This window comes from Phyllostomus hastatus, unplaced genomic scaffold (genome assembly GCF_019186645.2).
Source record: "Phyllostomus hastatus isolate PE091 unplaced genomic scaffold, TTU_PhHast_1.1 phas_scaffold_501, whole genome shotgun sequence".
Classification (NCBI taxonomy): Eukaryota; Metazoa; Chordata; class Mammalia; order Chiroptera; family Phyllostomidae; genus Phyllostomus; species Phyllostomus hastatus.
Window position 1 is genome coordinate 16098544 of NW_025334033.1, and position 26040 is coordinate 16124583.

General features: G+C 33.6%; 1 protein-coding gene across 1 annotated transcript in view; it reads right to left on the reverse strand.

Annotated features, from left to right (window-relative positions):
- The window catches only part of FAM227B (family with sequence similarity 227 member B), a 189486-nt gene that overhangs the window by 150234 nt on the left and 13212 nt on the right, over positions 1 to 26040 (reverse strand). The window contains exons 6-10 of the mRNA XM_045822330.1: positions 25896 to 26000; positions 22602 to 22700; positions 18175 to 18276; positions 15020 to 15146; positions 11228 to 11365 (exon numbers count right to left, since the gene is read on the reverse strand). Coding sequence (XP_045678286.1) covers positions 11228 to 11365; positions 15020 to 15146; positions 18175 to 18276; positions 22602 to 22700; positions 25896 to 26000 — 571 coding nt within the window. The remainder of the gene's footprint in view (positions 1 to 11227; positions 11366 to 15019; positions 15147 to 18174; positions 18277 to 22601; positions 22701 to 25895; positions 26001 to 26040) is intronic.

Here is a 26040-nt window from a genome sequence, read left to right on the forward strand (position 1 = left end):
GACCCCAGAAGATGGAATAGCCTGGATCTCTGAACCACTATGTAGACAGGCAATCACTGACCACTAACATAAAAACTCAGAGCCTAAGTGTCGATCAGTAGATGAGTGGATAAAACAACTATGGGACATTTTAAAAGTGGAATACTACTTGGCCATAAAAAAGAAAATTTTACCCTTTGCGACACTAGGGATGGACCTAGAGAATATTATGCTAAGTGAAATAAGCCAGTCAGAGAAAAACAAACACCATATGATTTCATTCATTTACAGAATCTAATAAAAAATTGAACTAAGAAGCAAGATAGAGAGAGACTCATAGATGTAGAACAGGATGACAGCTAAGGTGGAGGAAATTAGGGGGCAGAGGGATTGAACAAAAAGGAAAAAGAAATCATGGACACAGACAACAGTGTGGTGATTGAGGGGTGGAGGAGGGCATATGGGGACTAAATGTTAATGGAAAAAATACAATAAAAATTTTAAAAATAAGTAGGCTAGGGCACTAGAGAAATATAAAAGGCTCAAAGCTCAAATAAACACACAGATTTGAATAGACTTCTACCTTAAATAGATTTCTTGGTAGTCACAATATAAGCATAAGTTTGCAGAAAAATTTACTTTACAGAGAAAAACTTTATTAAGTAATCTTTGCCTGTGTGAAATGGTACACCTGCCCTTTTAGTTCCCCTACCAAAAACAGTGTTGTGCAGCAAACCTGTGCTTCCCTAGTGGAGGCTGCATTTCTTTAATAGGACTAGAAATTCCACTGCTTTGCTATCTCTACCTCTGGACCACCTTGGCCTCACAGGGTAGGCTTTCTAATTCTACAAACCATTACTCACTATTTCTAGAGTACTCCATATACAAAATTGGGAAGCAAGTGAGTTTTTCCTAAGTCTTTTCCTTTTTTGGCACGTCTAAGATTTTCCCTCTTTCCTTCTCGCCCATTAAAATTTTATTTCAGAAAAGAATTAGAAACTCACTCACATTAGTCATGAGTGAAGGATTGAGGCTATGATAGTTCTCATAAATTACAACTCTTATCCTATGATGAAAAATATAAGCCTTAATGTATTTACATGCCTATAAATTAAGCAACTGAGAGGCTATATAGGAAGTGGTTAAAAGTTCAGACTCTAAGGCCAGAATTTACTGGCTTAGAATTCATATCCATCACTTACCAGTTATGTGAACTCAGACAAGTTACAAAATTGTATTATGCTTTAGGTATTTCATTTTATAAATGATAATAAACTGCCACATAGGAATATTACTAATAAGGCTTTATTAACTTAATACACTTCAGCAAGTATATGCTTCAAATGGAAGATTTACCCATTAAAGATAACTCATTAAAATTTAATTGTGAGCAGCATATGAAAAGAAATAGTCATTAAACCTCTGACTTGATGCCCAGGCTTAGATAACTTCATCAATAAATAGAAAAATCTAGTCATGTTTTAGAGTCAAACATAAAAGATTTTTAAAATATTTATGTGCAAATAAAATGACACATTTTATAAAGATTTTCCATTAATATAAAAATCAAGTGTATAAGAAGCAAAAATAATTTTTATGTTTTCTCTAATGAAAATTATCATTTTATTATACATACAGTATTAAATTTTCAAGCATGGTAGTACACTACCTGGAAAAATTCATTTAGATAGCATAAAATGGACATTGAAATAATAATAACTTCTGAAGGACACATGGACAATGCCAAAGGGGCTAGGTTTGAGGGTGGGAGGTGGGGATGGGTGGGGTGGGTGGGAGTAGTGGGGGAAAATGGAGACAACTGTACTTGAACAACAAGAAAAAATTATTCAAAGAGAAGAACAGAAAAATTTGGGACAAATGTAATTGAGGTAAAAGCTTCTAAGTAATATTTCCTGGAAGAGCAAAACTTTTCCTACTGTCTCTACAAACTATGGAGTAACTTGGCTATGTTTTTCTGGTATTCAAAAATATTGGGTAATATCTGAGTACTTGTAATTATTGAAAATTGACTATAGTTAAATATTAAAATATAAAATAATATCATACTATTTATGTAGAGAACATAAAAACAATTATCATATGTTACAGAAAAAAGAACAGTATTATATGGTATAGGACAAAACAGAACTCCAGTCATTACCTCAGGGGAGGGTGGGACAGACTTAGGAATTAAATAAAAGACTTGAAAAGAAAGTATCGAAAAGTACAAATATTTGTTGCATGTGGGAAATATTCTCAATACTTTCCTGCATGTTTGAATAAAATATAATAATAAAAACCAACATAAAAGGACATAGTCACTTTAATCTTTCTCCTGGCTCTCATTAAAAAACAAAACAAAACTGTAAAGTATAAATAGAAAATATGCATCAGCACCAAAAGATAAATATAAAAATTGATATTATATCTGAAACCCATGAAATAGGGCCAAAATTTTAAAGGTCTTTGATACTAAATATACTTTACCATATGAAGGGAAAGCACACAGGAGGAGGTCTGGAGAGATGCCCATCCCTCCTGGCAGAAACTTACTTGAAAAAGCAAAAGCTGTGTTGAAATGCTAGGAATCCACCCAGAAGCCCTTTACTCAAGGTCAGTTTTGCCTCTAGAGTCCAGGAGCACCTGGTAGAATGGTCAGCCCCTGACAGGGCTAAAATGTAGTGTAGAAAACTGTGGTCTTTCCTAGGGACTCAATGTTTTTTTTTTCAGCCTAACTCCCAGGGCCCTTTCAGCTTTTGCTCTTTACTAGAAAACTCTTCTTGGTTTATGCAACATTTAGCAAATGAGTAGCTCATAGTGATCTTTTACTTATTTATTTAATTGATCCTTATATATGTTCAGTTTTTATGCTGCAGCAGAAGACATTTAGTCTGTCATAGTATATCATATGAAAACAATCAGAAAACAGGGTAAGAAGCCTTTCTCTAGAGATTTTATTTCCTCAGTGTAAGGGATACCTTCCAAAGGTGGAATAAAACTTGTTGATTAAACATCTGTAACGCTGGTACTTTCCCCTGCTCTTCAGTCTGGCCATGCAAGCTTCTATGTCTCACTTGAAATATTTGGCTAAGACCTTTACTTGGTCTGTCACAGAGCTTAGGGAAATCCAAGAATTCTAGCTAAAACTTACAAAAATTGATATTGTTATCACAATTTGTTTTGGTGATATTTTCCAATTTTAAATACCAATTTAAAAATCTTGGAAACAGCTAAACAAAAAAGCAAAAGTAAAAGCAAAATTCCAAAAATTAACTATAAAGGATGAAAAAATAGTCTGGCTTTAGACTTTTTCTTTATTAGACTAAATAGTAAAAGACAATGAAGCAATATCTCTAGTTTTATGGGGAAAGGTGATTTCAGAATTTGATATTTAAATTGAAAGATAAGAACACTATTTAAATAAAATATTTAATTTATATCAGCCTGACTTTGCCACAGATAAAAGTTACAAATTTTGAAAATATTTTAAAAGAATTGAAAATACCAGGGAAGGCCAAAAGCAGGCAGAAACTGAAAGGGAGTTGAGCCATTTGAGAGGGAGCCAAACTGTGCAATTTGTGTTCATGCAGCTGCAGCTTTTTGGCTGATGGCACTCTTACTCTTTGGCTGCGGCATATAGATGGACGGAATTCAAACAGAGAGTAGAAATATTATTAGTTTGAGGAGTCAAGTAGAAATATTATTGGTTTGAGACTGCCAGTGGACCAAAACAGTGAGGGAGTGTTAGAAATCATAGTGAGAAAAGGGCTGTAGAGAGGGAAGCTGCAAATCTGTGTACTACAAGTTCTGTTCAGACCTGTGGCTGTTGTCTGGATCACTCATGCTCGGGGTAGAGGCAGAGTTTTAGGGTGGAAATGTGGAAGGGAGTAGTTGGATGACTAAAAGTACTAAGTGGAGATTCCAGTGTCTGACCACCAACCACAGAAGACATAGCATTTGGACTTTGAGTCCAGGTGAAGAAATTGCCTGCTTGAACAAAAATTAACATTGTTCAATGCAATGTAACAGAATCCAGAATCTCCTCAAAGTATCATTCAAAATTCCCTGAATACATAAGGGAGTCACTATCCATGAAAAGAAACCAGAAATTGTGACTCATAGTAAAAAAAAATAGATGATAGAAATCCATCCCAAAGTTATCCAAATGTTGGAATTACCACACGAGAGGTCTTTAAAGCAGCTGAAACTTATGTTCTAGGACTTAACTAAAACGTCATCTTTGAGTATTTAAAGGAAAGTATGGTCATAATGGAGGAAGAGACTATCAGGATAAAAATAGAAACTATAAAAAAGAACCAAAATGAAAATTCTTAACTGGAAAGTATAATGTATGAAATAAAATGTTCATTTATTGGGTAAGAGTAGATTGTAGACCACAGGGGAAAAAATGAATGAATTTAAAACAAAATAAATAGAAACTATGTAATCTATAGAACACAGAGTAAAAAAAGGTTGAAAAAAATAACAAAATCCTAGTAAGTTCCATAACTTACTAGGCAATATTAAGCAATACAATACATATGAACTTGGAGTCCCAGAGAGAAACAGAACAGAATTTATTTGAAGAATTGCAAAAAATTTCCCAAATTTGGTGGAAAACATCAAACTAGAAGTTTAAGAGACCCCAAGGAGAATGAACACAAAGAAAAGTACATCAGCACATCATGGGCAAATTGCTAAATACAAAAAATAAAGAGAAAAATTTTATAGTAGCTTGAGGGAAAAAAGGCACATTCCATCTTGTGAGAATCAGCAAACCATGGCCTACAGGACCAATCTAGCTAAGACCTATTTTCCATGTACCTTGCAAGCTAAGAATGTTTTTTAAATTCTTAAAGAGTTGTAAAAAAATATTAGGTGACATAGCCAAATGTATCTAACAAAACCTAAAATATTAACTATTTTGCCCTTTATAGAAAAAGTTTCTGACCCTAAACACAATGAAAAATAGTAAGAATAGTGTCTGACTTCTAACTAGAAATAATATGAACCAGAATACAATACAATAATATCTTGCTGAAAGGCAAAAGAAAAATGAGCCCAGAATTCTATATCCAGCAAAAATATCCTTCAAAAATAAGACAAAATGAACATTATTTTTAGATACATAAACTTGAGACAATAACATTGCTAGCAGAACTGAACTATGAAAACTGTCAAAAGGCCATTTTTCAGGCTGCAGGGAAATGGCACCAGACAGAAATTCAAATTTATAGCAAAGAATGGAAGAGCCAGGAATAGTAAATATGTGAATAAATATAGGAGACTATTTCAAGTCTTCTATTGCTTTTGTAAAAATACATACAATCACTTCCACTTCTAGCTGTGATGGAGTAATAGAAACTGGATTTACGTTTCTTTCTTAAACAACTAAAAAGTTAGAGAAAAAATATGAAACAATAGCTTTTATGTGTTGGACAGCAGGTGACACAGAAAAGTAATCCCAAAGAGAAGAGCGACAAAGTGAGGGAGCCTTTCAATTATCTCATTTTTTGTCTCTAAAGAAGAATTTTCAGGTCTAGTGCAAGTGGTGGGAATCCAATCAGAACCCAGTGTTCTAAAGGAGTTGAGAAAATAAAATGTAGCATTCAGGAAGGCCAAGGCAAGCTAAATTTCATAGGTCAGCATAAAATAGAGGGGATAGGTGAAAGCAAAGGGCATTCTGGAGATCTTCAGAGGATTATCCTTGAATCTTTGCCTGAGGTTGGTAAAGAACTACAGGAAGGAGAGGGCAGAACAATGCCTGGGGTTTACACAAAGCTCAAGTTCCAGGCAGGCAGATGGGAAACCTCCTGTACACAGAGCATGGGCTAGAATACTAAAAAGGGTATTGCCTCAGTAGGGGAGAAGAAAGGTAGGCCTAGGGAAAAAAAAAAGACTTCTTTGGTTCTATCTAATGAAGCTTAAAAACTAGCCTTAAACAGATCAAAATATTTCTAAGTAACTGGATTGCATCCCAGAAAAAAACTCACAAATATTTAAAGAAATAAAATAAGTATTCACAAAAAACTATAGGATCACTGAAAAAGGAACTGATCATTTGAATAGTACTGTATCTATTAGAAAAATTAAATTTTTAGTAAAAAACCTTCCTATAGAAAAAAATTTAGGCCCTCATGAATTCTACCAAATATGTAAGCAAGAATAAATACCAATTTTATACTAACTTTTTTTTAGAAAAGTAGAGGAAGCAATGAACTTCTTATTAACATGAGGTAGGATAGTATAGGAAAGAAAACAAAATTTTAACAAATAGGATCCAGTAGTACATGAAATGTTAATGTGATGGCCAAAAGGGAATACAAGGATGGGTTAACATCTGAACATCAATGGAATTAACTATATTAAAAGACTGAAAAAGAAAACCAGTATGTTCATGTAAATAGGTATTTAAAAAGCATTTGTAAAAATCCTACATCTATTATGTTAAAAAACTAAAACAAAAACAAAATCTTGTGGCAAGCTAGGAAGAGAATGAAGTTACCTGATAAAAGACATCTATAATAACCCACAGCCAAAATCTATTTAAGGATAAATAACCAAACACTTCCCTCTAAGATCAAGGATCTTACTCTCACCAGTTTTAGTCAACATTTCTTGGAAATCTTAGCCATAGGCAAGTAAAATAAATAAAAGGCATATATATATAGACTGGAAATAAAGAAGTAAAATGCTCTTTATTGTCAGATGACATAATTGTCCATGCAGAAAACCTTAAGAAATTTAAAAAGGCTAGTAGAATCAATAAGCAAATTTAGTAAGATTACAAATATAAGATCAATACAAAATTTTTTCCTATAGTGCTTTCTATATACTAGCAGTGAACAGTCAGAAATTGAATAAATACCATAAACAATGTCACTTGGAAAATATGTACAACATATGTACAATAAAAACTAGAAAACATTGCTGAAATAAATGAGAGAATCTTTAATAAATGTAGAGATAGTTTATCTTCATGGACTGGAAAAGTCAATATTGTTAAGGTGTCAATGCTCTCTGAATTGATCTATGGATTAAACATAATTCCAATCTAAATTACAGAGTATATACTTTAAAAACTGACACAGATTTTAAAATTTATTCATAATTAAAAGGAATCTAGATTAGCCAAACATCATCTTTTAAAGAAGAACAAAGGTAGAGGACTTACACTACCTGGAAAAATAGATGCATTATAAAACTATACTGATCAGGGAGTTTGCTGTCAGCATCCCTAGAACAGACTACAGAGTACAGACACAGACCAGCACACATATGGTCAACTGATTTTTTGATGAAGGTTCTCAGACAATTCAATGGGAAAAGGATAATCTTTTCAACAAATGGTCCTGGAACAATGTGCAAAGAAATGATCCTCATTGCTTAATTCTCATAATTTGTAAAATTTACTCAAAATGAATTAGAGACCTAAATGTAAGAGCTACAACCATAAGCTATAAAATTATACACTCTAAAATCTGTAGAAGAAAATATAGGAGATAATCTTGGTGAAATTGTTTCACAAAAAATTCTTAAAAGAACACAGAAAAGCACAGACTATGTTAGAACAAAGTTAATAACTGGATTTTGCCAATTATAAACTTCTACTCTTCAAGACACTAATATAAAAAAAGGCAAGCTACAGACTGGCAGAAAGTATTTGTAATATATATATATCTGTTAAAGAATTTGTGTCCATAATATGTAAAGAACTCTTGTAACAATTTTTTGGAACTCTTGTAACAATTTAATGAAACAAATGACCCAAATAAAATAGCCAAAAGACTTAAACAGACTTCAGCAAAGAAGTTATGCATAAATGAGCACATAAAAAGAAGCTCATCATGATTAGTCATTAAAAAAATTAAAACAAAACTTAGCTAAAAACCAGTACATAACCCACAAGAATGTCATATTAAAAAGAAGACAACAAGTGTTAGTGAGGACGTGGAATAACTATACAATCCAGAAATTTTCTTAAAATGCTACACATACACCTATAATACTACTTAGCCATTCCACTAGTAGATGTTTACCAAAGAGAAATGATGTTCACAGCAGCTTTATTTATAACAACTAAATACTTGAAACAATGCAAATGTCCACCAGCAAGTGAATGAGTAAACAAATTGTGATATGTCCTTACTGTTGACTATAGGCTACTTACTCAAAAATACAGGGGAACAAACCATTATTAATGCATGCAACAATATGAGTGAGTCTCAAGATAATTATGTGGACTGGAGTGAAAAATGCCAGACAAAATATACTACATACTCTATGGTTCCATTTACATAAAATTCTACAAAATGCAAATAACCTGTAATGACAAAAATTACATGAGTGGTTGACTTCCTGGAGACTGAGTGGGAAGGAGAAATTACAAAAAGCATGTAGAACTTTTGAAAATAGTGGATATGTTCCCTATCTTGAAAGCTGTAATGGTTTTGTGGTTCATACATATGACAGCTTATCAAATATTACATTTTAAATACATGTGGTTTATTGTACATCAGTTAGACCTTAAAAAAGCTGAAATAAACCATGCAGTTTTTTTAAGAAATATAACACTACATAATATGAGGCTATTATTCATGTAGATCTTCTAATATCCATGACAACTGCACAAAGGACCAAGAGGAAGTGCATGTACTATGCCGCTATAAGTTCCTACATTTTTAGTGAAGTTGGACAATATTAATTTTAAGTAGTATTTTGATAATCTAAGGATGCATTTTGTAATCATTAAGGCAACCTCAAAACTTACAAACAGGTACAGGCAACTAAAGAATAGAGGACTAAAGTGGAATACTAAGAATATTTAATTAACCAAAAAAAGACAGGAAAGGGGAAATGGAAGAACAGAAACCAGGTGAGAAAAAGCTGAAAAAAAAAGGAATATGGTGAAAAAAGCTATAGTGATATTAAATGTAAATAATATAGCATTCCAATTACAAGAAATTGCCTGACTAAATAAAAAGCATATTTATAAGAAATACACTTTAGATATGGAAACACCAATAGGTTGTAAGTAAAATAATGGGAAAATATAAACCATGCAAACTACAAATATGAGAAAGCTGAAGTGGCTATATTATGTCAAACAAGACAGAATTCAAAACAAGGATAACCATAGATGTGAAGGAACATTTCATAATGATTAAAGAGAAACATAATAATAATGAGTATGTCATGGCCAATAACTTAAAGCAAAAATCAACAGAATTAAGAGGAGAAATACATAATTTCACAATCAGAGTTGGAGATTTTAATATCCCCTCTCTAGTAATCAATAGAACTACTAATTAAAATATTAGTAAGGAAATAGGACCAGAATTAGCAATCTTTTTCCTATTAAGGACTAGAGAGTCAATGTTTTAGGCTTTGTGGGTCACACATGGTCTTTGTGGCCTTCCTTCCTTCCTTCCTTCCTTCCTTCCTTCCCAACTTTTAAAAATGTAAAACCCATTCTCAGGACATATAAAAACTCTACAGGCCTGATTTGTTCCATGTAATATAGTTTGCTGAGCCTTGATACAGAAGATCTGAATAATACTCTGAAGCACCTTGATCTAATTAAGATTTATAAAATAACTGCAGAATGCACATTCTTCCCAAGTCCACATAAAATGTTCACCCACAGAGACCATGCACTGCGGCATAAAGCAAGTCTCAATACATTGTAAAAGATCATATAGAATATATAGTAAGCCTGTAATATTTTTAAATTAGAAATCAGTAACTATAAGGTATCTAGAACATCGCCAAATATTTGGAAATTAAGCAATACTTCTCTAAATAACCCGTGGGTCAAAATAGAATTTATACTGGAAATTAGAATACACTTTGAATAGAATGATAATGAAAATACAACATATTTAAATTTGTAAAATGTAGTTAAAATGGTGCTTAGAGAAATTCATAGGTTGAAACGCAGTATGAAAAATGAAGAGAGAGAATGATAAGATAAATAGGGTAAAATTTAAACAGTTGGTGGATGAGGAATATATGGGAGTTCCTTATGCTACTCTTATCACTTTCTATAAGTTAAAATTTTAACAAAATGAAGAGCTTTCTCCAAACCCTTGATTTTATGTTCATCTAAGATGTATTCACATGTGAGGGTGGGAAGTAAACACAGATATGCAAGAGGGGTCAAGATACAAAGTACCTCTCCATTCAAAATTCTGGAAAAACCCATGGCAACAGCAAACAAGAAATTTCACATGAATACTAAAAGAAATCAGGATATCTCTGGGGATAGGGGTGTGGAAAATCATGGCACAAATCCAAAGAGCAGTAATTAATTAATTTTAAAAGAGAAATTAATGGAAGAAGCTTTCAGAAGAGTAGGTTGAGCAGGTTAGTCCGTCCATCCTCTGGCCTATATCGAGGAGGAGGTTGGGAAGGTATCAGTGGTTTCACCTTCCCTGCTCATTGAAATCATCTGGGTAGCTTTAAAAAGTCCTGAGCCAGAGGTTCTGATTTAGTGAGTCAGGAGGCCTAGGCACCAGAATTATGTTTTGTATCAGAAATACGGTATAAACAAGAGAGAAATAAACTTGCCATAAGTGCTTATTAATCTAGAGTAACTGAGAAGTTTGGTGCAGGAATTCGGCAAGTAGTTCAAGGAACAGGAGAGAATAAAAAAATATATCCAAGTGAATTGATATTTCAAGTAGCCTGCAAGTGGACTGTTAATAAATGGGCAATTGGAAAAAACAAAATACTGGAATACAACTACTTTCCTTATGACAAAATAAATTCCAAGTAGATCAAATGTTAAATAAAACATGGAAATAAAAAGTACTAGAAAAAGAAAGTAGATATTTTCATAATACTAGGTAAGTCTTGATAAATATCTGATCAAATTAAAACTTTAAAGGAAATGATTTAAATTTACTGAAAAAAAAATTAAAGTTATCTACAGGCAAAAGACATGATTAACCAGTTTGCAATATTGCTGAAAAGTAAGAATATGTGTAGTGTAACTGAAAATTTCCTAAAAATCAATATAATAATAAAATGGGTGACATGAGAATAGGACTTAAGCATACATAACTTTTATAATGAAAAAACTAAACTGTAAAGCAATATTCAAACTAATATAAAATCAATGTACAAATCAAATGTTATTTGAAGGTCCTCACCAAAGGATAAATCATTATAATGAAGATTCTGACAAATGACCCAGTACACTTGATTTTGGCTGTTTCATTTGTTAATTCATGATAAATTTACTTACAGTTTGTTATACGTTCTTGACTTCTTGCTATCCTGTCCTTTACAGAGATTAAAGGTGCTCTTTTGGTACCATGTAGAGTTGTTGCTGACAGTTCTTGCAGTTTCCAGTGGGTCCAAAATCCTTTTCGTGGTTTCAAACCTGTTAAAAAAAAAGACACTTAGCCAAAGAAAGTAGGATTTTGAAAATATCTTTTTAATTTGTCAAAGCATTTTTTGTGAGTATTATGTATTTTATTCTCACAACAGTCTTGTGAGAATTGTCAGTCTCAAGTTTCTAATGAGGGAACATCTATACAGAAATGTTAATGTCTTTTTAACATTTATTGTTGTGCAGTTACGGTTGGCCTACCTTTTCCCCATTGCTCACTCTTACCCCCCAACTCTCACAGTCAACCCCCCATTGTCCATGCCCATGACTTCTCTATTTGTGTTCTTTTGCTTGCCTTTTCCCTTTCTTTCTCCCCCATTATCCTCCTTCCCCTTCCCCTCTGGTCACTGTCAATTTGTTCTTTATTTCCAAGTCTCTGGTTCTATATTGCTCATTTGTTTGTTTTGCTGATTAGGTTCCACTTTCAGGTGAGATCATATGGTATTTGTCTTTCACCGCCTGGCTTATTTCACTTAGTATAATGCTCTCCAGATCCATCCATGCTGTCTCAAAGGGTAGGAGCTCCTTTTTTCTTTCTGCTGGATAGAATTCCCCCATTGTGTAAATGTACCACAGTTTTTTGATCCACTCATTTACTGGTGGGCATTTGGGTTGCTTCTAGCACTTGGCTATTGTAAATTGTGCTGCTCTGAACATTGGGGTGCATAGGTTCTTTTAGATTGGTGTTTCAGAGCTCTTAGGGTATAATCCCAGCAGTGGAATTGCTGGGTAAAAAGGCAGTTCCATTTTTAGTTTTCTGAAGAAATTCCATACTATTTTCCACAGTGGTTGCTGTAGTCTGCATTCCCATCAACAGCGTGCTAGGGTTCCCTTTTCTCCATATCCTCACCAACACTCGCTGTTTGTTGATTTATTAATGATGGCCCTTCTGACTGGTATGAGGTGATATCTCATTGTGGTTTTAATTTGCATCTCTCTAATGGCTAGTGATGTTGAACATTTTTTCATGTGTCTATGAGCCCTCTGCATGTCCTCCTTGGAGAAGTTTCTGTTCAGGTCTCTTACCCATTTTTAAATTAAGGGTTTTTTTTTGTCTTCCTGGTGTGGAGTCATGTGAGTTCTTTATATATTTTGGAGATCAAAATGTCCAAGGAATAATGTCCAAGGAATCATTGGCAAATTATGTTTTCACAGAAGGTTGGTTACCTTTCCACTGTGTTGATGTATAGATACCTTTCTGTCAGGAGCCTACCAACAACCAACCTTTGACACAGTCGGGATGGGTGAGATGCATCTGCACAGCAGAGGCAACTGTGGCTGGATCTCCTGTCTATCTCTTCCTGTATACCTATCCCTGCTAGCAATAGGTGGTGGGATTTTTGGATACCTGTGTGTTATAACAAAAAATCTGCACGATGCCCCTGATTCTGTGTGAAATGACTTGCTGACCACAGAATAGAGACCCCTAGCAACCCTAATGCTGCCTGCTTCCCCCACCCGGGAAGTTAAGGACAAAATTAATCTATGGACAGACCAACTGCCAGAACGTTGAAGGAAGCTGTTGCTAGGAATGTTTCTTGGGGAGTCACCACTTAAAAGCTTAAGATTTATTAGAGCCACTACCCCTTCCATACCTTGGACAGGAGTGTAAAGAAGCAAGGAGTTGTAGTTGGAAATGATAATCTCAATATATGGAAATGAATACAAAACATGGCCTCCCCAAGATGTATAAATCAAAAACCTAGGCAAAAAACCAGTTACCTAACCTAGACAAATCTAACCTCAGTGGACAATAGCTAATTTCTATATAACCTATAAATCACCCCTTGCACCCTTTTAACTTAGACCAATCCCTAGAATCTTAATAGACACCTAGTTACTAATTGGCACCTGAAAGTTTGTGCCCATATAGCTTCATTGGCTATCTGATTAATAACCCTCTTGGTCAAAATAACCTTTGTTTAATATGGTTGATCTGTGGGACCTCCTGTACTTTTTGGTTATTTCTTTGTTTAACATGATTGATCTGTAAAACCTTCTGTACTTTTTGAAATTATTTCTATGGTAACCATTTCTGTTGTAATAATCACACTATGCATTGAATGTTGTATAACCTCCCCTATAAAAATAAAGATTGACTTTTCTCAGTGAGTCAGTCAGGCCCAAAAAGCCTAGCTGTCTTCTGGCACCCCACCGGGTGTTTCCCTCTAGTCTCTTCGCCTTAGCTGTGCATCCTTCGGGGACCCTGAGACCCCGCTGAGGCTGGACCCCAGCACCTTTCCTCTATATATATAATTACAGTATCCCCCAAATAATAAAATATATTTCATATAAAAAGTTCCACTTTTGTTCCAAAAGCTGTATAAGGTTGAATAATGCACTTAACCACACTAAACATTTGTATCCTGAGCAATAATATTAAAAAATATGGATTTCTTTGTGTACTACATACCCTTGTTCTGAGGGTTACTGAGATATGTTAAAATACTTGGTAAACGGGAACTATGAGTTAATATTATCGCTATACATTAATATATTCATAAATATATTGAATAAACAAAAACAGTTTTAAAAGCTAATCAAGATTTAAACCAAAAGATTTACAAGAAACACTTCTTAAAAATTGTCAATAGCCCTGACCAGTATGGCTCAATTGGTTGGTCATCATCCCACAAAGCAAAAAGTCAATGGTTCAATTCCTATCAGGGTGCATGCCTGGGTTGTGGGTTTTGGGTGCATTCGAGAGGTAACTGACTGATATTTCTGTCCCACATCAATGTTTCTCTCCCACTCTTTCCTCCTTCTTTCCCATCTCTCTAAAAAATAAATAAACAAATAAAATCTTTTAAAAAAGAAAGAAAATTGTCAATATCTTCTGGTAGTCCATAATAGTATAAAAGTCTTAGGAAAAAATGTTGGAAAAGCCATTCCCAGAATTTGTAACTACCCTAGTTTTAAGCCCAAGTACCTAAATCTCCAGCTAAATACTCTAGAATAGAATTTTACTTACCTTTAGTCTTTCAGTCCTACCACTTATACCTATAAGCACATCAATATTTAAAAACCAAGTTTCTTTTATTAATGATTGTATGTTTTATGAGAAACTCAATTAGCTCTAGAATTTACCCAATAGTATTAGTTATAAATGTATTTCCAAAAAGCAGCTTAAAATGTTTATCTTCAAAATATAAAGTGTATATAGCATGACTTAATTCTGTAGCAATTCAGTTTTCTGTAATAATTTCACTGCCTATAAAATTATTGGACTTTTAAAGTTAATAACTGATTAATTTTGGTATTATGAAATTTTCAAAAGAAAATCATTATTATTTAAAAACATAGGCATCCATTTAGCATGTTTTATAAGGCAAAGAACTACTCTTTTAAGCCCTGGCTGGTGTAGCTCAGTGGATTGAGCTTGGGCTGTGAACCAAAGCAATCGCAGGTTCGATTCCCAGTCAGGGCACATGCCTGGGTTGTGGGCCACGTGAGAGGCAACCACACATTAATGTTTCTCTCTCTCTCTTTCTCCCTCCCTTGCCCTCTCTAAAAATAAATAACTAAATCTTTAAAAAAAGAAATATTTTTTTTAAAAAGAACTACCCTTTTTTTTTGACTGGAGAAAGCAAAATCCAAAAGTTTTAGGTACTAAAATAATGATCAATACTTAAATGACCCCCATACCTGACAACCAAAGAAAAATGTTATTCCCTAGATCTTCTTTAAATACATCACTAAAGAGATCACTGGATTCTGGAAATGCTTCCTGGAATGTTGTACAGATAGCTTGTGCCAAACAATCAGGATACACCTACCAAAAATAGTTATATTAGAATGATTTCATATTTCATATAACATATCTCAACTACCAAAGAAAGTATTATTAAGTTTGCAATATATATATATATATATATATATATATATATCCCTTTTTTGTAATAGCTTGCTGTTGGCCTTTAGTATCTCTTTGTACATCTAATTGAGGAACATAAAAAGAAATAGAAATAAAGTTAGTCATTTTGACTATTTGATAGCATTTGAGGAAAATTTTAAAAATTTGGATAAAGGATGAAGTTAACAATTAGGATAAAGTTTGATGAATATATATGTATTTCATATAACCTTGCTATTGTTATCCTCTTTTATAAAGTGATATATACAGATCATTGTAATAAAAAGCATATATAAATAAAATACATATAACATTGTGCACATTTAATATGCATGTTGTATTGATTTAACACATTTATATATTACAAAATGGTTATCACCATAGCCGTAGCTAATACCTCTGTTATGGCACATAATTATCAGAGAATAAAAAGCATATTTTTTAAATAATCGAAGCCTGTTTAGGTGACTTAACATATTATAATCACCACTGTATTATTTACATATTAAAACCATGATCAGACATCAAGAGATATATGTTTCCCATCCCAGCCCTGAAATTCCCTCCCCTCTCCCCTCTGGGCACTGTCAGCCTGTTCTCTATTTCCGTGTCTTTGGTCATATTTTGTGAGATGGGAGTAAAAGACAGAAAACTGTATGTGAACAACAATTAAAATAATTTTTTTAAAAAAAGAGAGAGATATGTTTCTACCAGTATTCTATTAGTAAAATCTGTAAATTACCTCATTTCTCTCAGAGTGATTAAGCATAGAAAGAAACAATATTTTCATATTAAAGGTTTAAATTTTTTTTTTTACTATTTTGGTACTCTTCATTCTGGTAAGCATTTACAATCATACATTTACCCCTTAATAATGTAAAAATTTAGAATAAAAAATGCCCCTTATAGGTCACTGTCCTAATTTCTGGAACCTGTAAGTGTTAATTTATATAGCAAAAGGGCTTTGCATATATCATTAATTAAGGAGCTTGAGAGGGGGAGATTACCTTGAATTATCCAATGGGCCTTCAATGTAATTATAAGTGTCCTTCCAAGAAGGACTCTGAGAAAAATTTTATTATACAATAGAAGAGGGGAAGGCAATGGGATGGCAGAAGTAGAGATTGGAGTGATATGACCAGAAGCCAATAACATTGGCAGCCACCAGAAGCTAGAAAAGGCTTCTCTGTTGGGATCTCTTAAAAAACTAGTCCTTTGATACCTTGATTTTAGCTCTATAAAACTGAATTTGGACTTCTGATCTAACAGTAAGACAGTTTCTGTTGTTTTAAGCCACTAAGTTTGTGACAATTTGTTATAGCAGCAATAGGAAATGAATACAGTCACTGAAACCAGTACTTGTCATGTTTGCTGGTAAGTGATGGTATTCTTTGAAGAACATGATAATTGTTTTGGGAGGGGAACAGGGAGGAGATGGGAGAATCCTTTAATATATTGGTATAGTTAGTTTTACTGAATGAACTTTGAATATTTTACTACCAGAAACAATCATATGTTGTATTTGGGGTTCATAAAACCATATTAATGATTAAAATTTAAATGTTGAACAAGGTGAAAAAGGGAACCCTCTTCAGTTTTCTGTGAGCACCTTGTCTTCGGGAGATTAAGGGAAAAAGAGATCAAATGTCAAATTGTGCTGGGAAATTTCTAAAGGAATATTGGTGTATGACATTGGAAGGAAGGGAAGTGAAAGCCACACTAAATATATTTAGATTCAGTTAATTTGTACTAAGTAATGAGACCTGAAAATAATTGTCTGATTTGAAATATTAATAACTTTATCTTCTTTAGGTAAGATAAATTGGATGAGATAATAGTAACAAAACACCCCACTTATTTGGATGAGTTAAAAATAATGAAAATTGATCAATGAGAGATGAGGTTCCACTTCCACTTAAATAGCTCTGAAGGGGATAAACTTGTAGGGAGGTGGCCTGGTTCTCAAGAAAAGAAAGATGATCACCTCTAGACAATTTATATACCCCAAATCCTAACCATTTGCTAACTTTTTCCTGCAAATAAGAAAAAAAAATCAGTATTAGCAGAGAAAATTCTAGTCTATCTTTGAGAGCACCATTGTTCTTCAAAAGAATAATTTTTGAATCATGGATCTGATGATCCTCTTTATTTGACAGACAATCAACTATGAAACTGAGAGACTGAATGTCCTAACAAGAGCCCCCAGGTAATCAATAGCAGAATCTGACATGAAGCCAAAGTTCCTTCCACCTTGTCACACAGTATGTATGTGCTTCTGAATAAGACAGGTAAAGATAGAATATAAATATTTGGCAATTTAGGTTTGTTTACAAAGGTTATTTAACTATTTTTATTTTAGGTTTCCTTTACCCATGGAAAAAACATTTACTGACTCCCAAATACTTCTGTATTTCTGATTTACAGATGATAACACAACAAAGTATATGAATGTGGCTTTTGGTTTGAAATACTAGGTGTTTAAATTTTAAAATATCCAATAAGATTCCTACCATCTTTATTTAATATTACTCAAGAACAAAAAATTATTTTAATCAACCCTACTCACTAGCTAATATACTAGGAAAGTAAAACAAACATTTGATTCACAAATTTGTCCATTGTTCTTCACTGTAGCAGGTACTTAGTCCTTAGGTATAACACAAACTTTCAAGTCCTCTTAGATAAAAAGATACATTGTACAGAAAAAATAAACTGATAAATAATTTTGTATATAAATATAAAAAACCCAAGAATATACATAGAATATGTCAACAGTTTTCAAATTATCTATATGCAAACAAAATATCTGTATTGCACTAAGGAGATTCTGTAAGACTTTTAATCAAGGGAATAAAACATTCTGGAATGAGGGGCATAAATAAAATAACTATTTTCTATTTCATTAGCTCTAAAAATAATTAGCATAATAGTTAATTTCTACATTTACCTGAAAGAATGCATCCTTTCGACTTAGAGGTATGCTCACAAAAAGTCTCACGTAACTTTCTGAGATTCTATCAAACAAGAAATCTTGATTTTCTCTGTCAGGCTTAAAAAATAAAAGATGCATGGAATTAAAATCATTATATTACAATTTAAAGTTGGCATTTGTGTAATGACAGTAATTTTATCTATTCTTAAAGAGCAGATAGGCTCGCTATAGGGGAATGAGCATGAGTATTGGCACCATGCAGACCGGAATTTGAAGGCAGGCTGTTATTTCATTAGCTGCCTTACCTTGGGTAAGTCTTAGTTTCCTTATCTGCCAGTTGCCGATAATATATACATATCATAAAGTGGTATCTTAAAATTAAATAAGAACAAGGATCATATTTTATGTGAGGTACATGTATTTCAAGACTTCAGCAGTGTCTGGCACACAGATGCTTGATGGATTAATGAAGGTTCTTTCATAGTAGTTGGCATGCAGAAGGAACCAATGACTTAGCTACCTTTTTATTGTTCTATAACCATTTCAATTCTTGCATTACGAGTAACTCAGCATGAAATTAAAGCAATTACTGGGATAAAACAGTCATAGCCAGAACTAGTAAAATTGTGATGTGATAGCTAAACTGAATACAAAGAATGTTGCATAAAAAAAGAAATCTACAGATAATAATGGCAATATTATAAAGTCCTAATGTAGCACCCTGAATTCTTGCTTTATTAAGCAATTAAGAGACAAATTAGAGTCCACATCTATAAATTAAGCAATAAAGATGAATTAAAGAGTCCACATTTATTTATGATGTCAATTGCAGAAGCACTCTAGCATTAATATGTTATGGTAATAAACACCAAAACTTTTTAAGGTTATTGGTAGTCTTCTATAAAATTAGAAAATCAAATGAGCTGGGATTTATAAATGCATAGGCTCTTAACCTAAAATGGACGTAAGGTATCACCTACATTAAGTTCCTCTATTTCAGTGATTGCACTGGTGCTCAGAAAGATTAAGAGAACGATTTAAGGTTATACAATTAGGTAATCAAGAGCCAGACTAGAAACTAGATCACCTGACTTCCAATGTGGCTCTCATACTTGTGTAATAAATTTATGGAAGGAGATTATAGCAAATATAATAATGATAATATTAATAACAATTCTTGGTCACTTATGTAACAGGCAGTGGTTCTAAGATACAGAGTTGTGGGAGAATTAAATAAGTTGTGGGAGAATATATATATATATATATATATATATATGTATGGAGTTGTTAAAGAAATTCCTATTACTCATCACTTTAAGGAAGGATCTGAGAAAGCAGACCCTGCATAGTTTGAGTTGCTTAAGGTTTTTGGTCAGGGATCCTTTGGAACGGTTTTTCTTGTTAGAAAGACCGACCGCAATGCTGGGCAGCTGTATGCAATCACAGTGTTAAAAACAAAAAAGTTTCTTTAAAAGTTCAAGGCAGAATTCGGACAAAGAAGGAGAGGGATCTACTGGTGGAAGTAAATCATCCATTGAATGTCAAATTGCATTATGCTTTCAGACTGAAGGAAGCTGTATTTAATACTGGGTTTCCTCAAGGGAAGAGATGTCTTCACAAGACTATTCAAAAAGGTTCTGTCTACAAAGGGAGACGTGAAATTCTACCTTGCAGAACCAGCCCTTGCTTTGGATCATCTGCACTGATTAGAAACTGTGTGTAGAGATGTGAAGCTAAAAAACATTTTGCTTGATGAAATAGGACATATGAAGTTAACAGATTTTGGACACAGCAAAGAATCAGTAGATCAAGAAAAGAAGGTCTACTCATTCTGTGATACAGTGGAGTGTACAGCTCCTGAAGTAGTAAATAGAAGAAGTCATTTCCAGAGCGCTGATTGGTGTCCATATGGTGTACTTATGTTTGAAACTCTTACTGGTACACTGTCATTTCAAAGTAAAGACAGAAATGAGCCCATGAATATGAAGTATATGAATTGAAAGAAGGTATAGGTGTTGGCTCCTATTCAGTTTGCAAGCAATGCATAGATGCTGTTACCAACTTGGATTTTTCAGTGAAGATCACTGATAAAAATAAGAAAGATTCCTCAGAAGAAATTGAAGTTTGGAAGTGCTACGGACAACACTCAAATATTATCAGTTTAAAGGATGTTTATGATGACAGTAGTTGCGCTTATCTTGTTGTGGATTGGATAAAAGGAGGAGAGCTACTTGACTGTATTCTCAAACATGTTTTTCAGGGTAGGAAGCTAGTGATGTACTGTTTGTAATAACAAAGACAGATAACTATCTTCACTGTCAAGTAGTTGTTCATTGTGATCTTAAACCAGTAAAATTTTATACATGGATGAATCAGCCAATGTGGACTCCATTAGGATCTGTGATTTTGAGTTTATAAAACAACTTTGAGGAGAAAATGGACTTCTCTTAATTCCACGTTTCACTGCCAACTTTGTAGCACCTGAGGTTCTTAATGCAACAGGGCTATGATGCTGTTTGTGATATTTGGAGTCTGGGAGTCCTTTGTTACACAATGTTGGCTGTCAGCAGTCCATTTTCTAGTGGTTCCAATGATACTTCTGAAGAGATACTGCTGCATATAAGCAATGGAAAGTTCTCTTTTAGTGGTAGAAATTGGAACAATATTTCAGATAGAATGAAGGATTTGCTTTCCCATATACTACATATGGACTCACATCAGCAGTACACTACAGAATAAGTATTAAAACCCTCATGGACAGCCCACAGAAACCAGTTGCCCAATGATCCACAAAATAGAAATGATACTTCATGTGTCATTATGGGAGCAGTGGTTGCCACATAATCGGCCTTGACTTACAAGACCTTCCAACCAGTCCTAGAGCCAGTTGCTGCCTCAAGCTTAGCTCAGTGACAGAGCATGAAAAAGTGGGCCTCAACTTGGCTTGTAAGATTTCCAGTGTTCCTCAGCTAAATTGGTGAAGAGAAAATGAAATGTGTGGCTTTTGCTTAGTCTTATATCAGAGGCTGTGTTTTCTGTTACATTTCTCGAATTTGCTGTTTAAGCCTGCTTATTTAGGGGGTATGAGATTAAAAATAAACATACACAGGCCCACAATATTCTTAATATGTTGTTTTGCAGTTGTGTCCAAGATTTATTTAAGTGTATAGTTGGTATCTACAGGTCCTAACAACTTCTCTGCACACTAACTTCTAGAGTTGCCTTTAAACAAAGTTACTTTAGAAAGTAAGCAGTTGCTAGAGAATAGTTTAAAGATAAATTTAAAAAATCTAATTCCTTGTTAGTCTAAGAATAATATTATAAAAGTAGTGGGATGTTAACATTTTTGCATCAAATCTGTATTTTGTCCAGAATAACAAAATACTATTATGGCTTGACAAAACAGTTTTTAGGAACTCTGCTAGAGTGTTTCTTCAAAAACTTGTTTATATAATCCTAATACGTTTAGTGAGAAAGTAAGGTTTCCCTCTGTTATCATGGCAACACATATATGTGGGATCCAGATCTAGAAAGAGAAATTTAAGATAACAAAACTCCTGATTTCACAAATTTCCCTAAGTAATTACCTTTGTGGAATTAATACATCACTTCCTATGCCTCATTCAGCTCCTACCAGTATCAGAAATACTCTTACCTGGAATTACATTAAAGCATTGACTAAATAGTTTGAATGTAAAATTGGTAACACCCTTTTCTTCATGGTATGAAATTTCTGTGAGGATTCATAAGCAGTTTTCTGTGGGTAATCTGGGCTGGGGAAAGGCAGAGAGTTGAGTCCACTTGCAGGCTTCCTTGATGGGGTGGCACGCCTTCTCAATGCTTACCTGGACTCTGACCGCTGGGATGCTCTGTTTTCTGTTCTTCTGGATCCAGAGGCTACACGGCAGCCATTTATATTCACCACTCTTTCTAAGCTCATGTATTTTCTAACATGAGCTTTATGTGCTGCTTATTTCAATTCTCTTATTGTTTCCCGGATACCCACATCTTTCTCTTTTTAATCCTAATCAGAGTCCTAACTTTTATGAATTAAGTGAGGACCCTCTCTCCATCTGACCTGTAGACTCTTTTCCAAAAGAAAACCTTCAATGTCACTGACTTGCAGTGGGTTTTGGGCTTAGTGTTTATCAGCACATTATAGTATTCAATAAAGCTACAACTTTATCATTCACTGCAATGTTTGATTTCACTATTTTTTTCTGATTAAATGAAGACCCTGGTTCTTTGAAATCCATAATAAAGTCTTAATTCTCTGAAAGGACTCTAGATTTCAAACAGAACTTCTAACATGTATGCAATACTAAAAAACCAAGCTCTGTGAAAGGATCCATAAAAACATTTTTTGCACCAGTGCTACCTCTACTGAAAAATAAATTAGCTGCAAATCAACATAAAAAAGAAGTTTGAAAAAATCATTATACCTTAAATTTATGGAGAAACCACCACCAAAAGCAATCATGCAAAAGAGCAATAGAGGCATCTGAGAGAAAATGAGTCTTCCACATTTTAAGAGCTTTTTCCTATGGGAAAAAAAAAGACAAATAGGGGTCAAATTAAAATACATCATAGAACAAGTGGATGCAAATAGTCTTTGTAAATAGCACATGTTCAGTGGCTACAGACCAGTATAAATGTTCAGTATAAATTTAATGTGGTGCCACATGTGTAATATTACATTTTCTAGTAGCCACATAAAAAAGTAAAAGGTGAAATTAATTTTAATGATCTGTATTTAACCAAATATATTTAAACTATCATTATACTATCATATAATTATAAAATTATTAATTAATAATTTACATATTTTTTGATACTAGGCCTTTGAAATATACTGTATAATTCACACAGCACATCTCAGTTTGAACACTAAAGTTTCATTATAAATATGAGGTTAGCATTTAGACTTCATAAAATACATGATTGTCATTTTGTTTTAATCATAATCAAAGTTTTTTGATAAATGAATCAAGTATTAGTTTTTGAATTTACATAAAATTAGTTAAAATAAAATTTTAAAAGACTCAGCTCCATCGTACTAGCCACATTTCATATGCTCAATAGTCACTTGGTCAGGACCTGTGGAAACCATGACAGTGTAGGCTAGACCAAGAATAGCAAAAATCCAAGATATACTACAATTTCCCCTTTACCCTGAAGACAGATATCAACAATCATGGAATTCTATCCCAATGAACCCCATTATAACCCTAGACTAGACCTTATCTAAACATAGTGTTCTCTTTAAGCAAATGATCAAAACTGGCACATAAGGTTAAATCTATTTACCCTGACTACTACAGACCATAAATCTTGGTTTAAACAGGCACATTCAGTAGATCTTATTCAGCTAAAGGTTTTTAAAATGCAAGATTCAGTGGAGTTCAAGATTTTAAAAATTGAAATACATAGGTATACATTTTTGTTCCTCAAGTACAAGTCTACAAAAAAAAACCACAGCGTGAATACTTTTGTAGCAAGCAGATTATTTATCATGCATTCTGCGGGGCACTTCTCTTTCACAGGCCACTTACATCGGTAACAGCATCAACTTAAATCTGGTACTTAATTACAAAGGACGCATATAAGGTATATAAGGACAAAAGTACAAAACTGAAATACAGGAGGAAAGCTGAATACTTTTTCTTAAATTATTTGTAAATTTCAAGCAAAGATGCTTGTTACCTAAAGTAACTGTATAACTGCTTCTATTCTTAGTCTTGGTTATGTTTAGTATCACTAACTTCCTGTTTTCAGGAAATTCAAAATTCTTTAAAATATATCAGTAGTTAGTCAAAACAACCAAAAAATGGAAATTGAGGAAAAAAACCCAAAACCCACCTTAAAAATGTAAATATTCTCTCCATCCCTCACCTCCTTCCACTTTTGTGATAATTATTGGATTCAAGTAAATGTAAATATACTTTAAAACCTATAGATTATCTGACTTGGAACTTTTAATATTGACTTTAAGTTGAACAAAATTACTTCTAATGTTTTCTTGAATCTCTGTGTATGTAAACATGCTTGTGGCTCAGCTTTTTCTTTTTTTCTTTTTTTTTAAAGATTTTATTTATTTATTTTTAGAGAGGGAAGGAAGGGAGATACAGAGAGAGAGAGAAACACCAATGTGCGGTTGCTGGGGGTTATGGCCTGCAACCCAGACATGTACCCTGGCCTGGAATCGAACCTGCGGCACTTTGGTTCGCAGCCCGCACTCAATCCACTGAGCTACACCAGCCAGGGCTAGCTTTTTCCTTATATCTGTAATATAGGCCCCTTTTCACTTAATTCAATTTAATACAATCTTTACTAAGCATCATGTCCACCCAACATTGTGTTCTGCATGATACAAGGAATAACATACACTTTCATTAAAGAAATTTAATCTATGACTGTATGTGCAGGAATGTGTTTAGATGGGGTTAGAGAAATTCAGTCATTTCAGTGGATTTCCACACCTTCAAGCAAATAACAGTAGCCTTTAACCTTCTCTTTCTGAGTTTTAGATCCATAAATTCAGTCCTTTTGAGTTATTATAGGCACTTCTTTTTTTGTTTTCTCTTTTATATTAAATTTATTGTGGTGACATTGGTTAATAAGATTATACAGGCTTCAAGGGTTGATTTCCATATTGCTTTGTTTGCCCACCACCAATATTCAAATTACCTTCTGTCACCATGTGTTTGGCTCCCTTTACCCTTTACCACCCCCTCCACACCTTTCCCTCTGGTAACTACCATACTGGTGTCTGTGTCTATGTGTTTCAGTTTTACATCCCACATATGAGTGAAATCATATGGTTCCTAGCCTTTCCTGACTTATTGCACTTAGCATAATATTCTCAAGATCCATTAGTGTTATTGCAAATAGAACTATTTCATCTCTTCTCATGGCTAAGCAGTATTCCATAGTATATATATTCCACATTGTCTTTACCCAATCATTTATGGCAGGACACTTTGGTTGTCTCCACATCTTTGGCACCGTGAATTATGCTGCAGTGAACATAGGGGTGCATATATCTTTGTGAATAAAAGTTTTTCAAGTAGATAACCAGAAGAGGGATTGTTGGGTCATATGGTAACTCTAATTGTTTGAGGAACTGCCATACCATTTTCTATAGTGGCCGTACCAGTTTACATATCCAATAGCAGTGAATGAGAGTTCCTTTTTCTCCACAACCTCTCCAACACTTGTTATTACTTGTCCTGTTGTTAATAGCTATTCTAACAGGTGTGAGGTGGTATCTCATTGTAGTTTTGATTTGCAATTCTCTAATAGCTTGTGAAGTTGATCATCTTTTCATATATCTGTTTGCCATTTATATGTCTTCTTGGGAGAAGTATTTGTTCAGGTCCTCTGCCTATTTCTTTAATTGGATTGTTTGTTTGGTGTTGAGTTGTATGAGTTCTTTATATATTTTGGCTTATAACCCCTGTTGGAGCTGTTTGCAAACATCAGCTCCCATTTGGTCAGTTGCCTTTTTGTTTCCTTAGCAGTTTCTTGTGCTGTGCAAAGCTTTTTAGTTTGATATAGTCCCATTCATTTATTTTTGCCTTTATTTTTCTTGTGCTTGGGGTCAAATTCATAAAATCTTCTCTAAGACCAAGGTCCATCTTGCTTAAACACCTACTTTGTCAGATATTTACATAAAGGTCTGATTCATTAAATCATATCCTTGAAACTTATCACACAATAAATAAAAATGTACATACATCAAAGTTTTGGGCTTTTAAAATAAAAACAAAAATTCGTTTGGCATCCAATTTTCTGGGTAGTTGAGTAAGCGCATTTAATTTGAATCCAGAGAAGTTGCAACCCTAGAAAGAGGAGATTTCAAATAATAGTAATTACTTCACT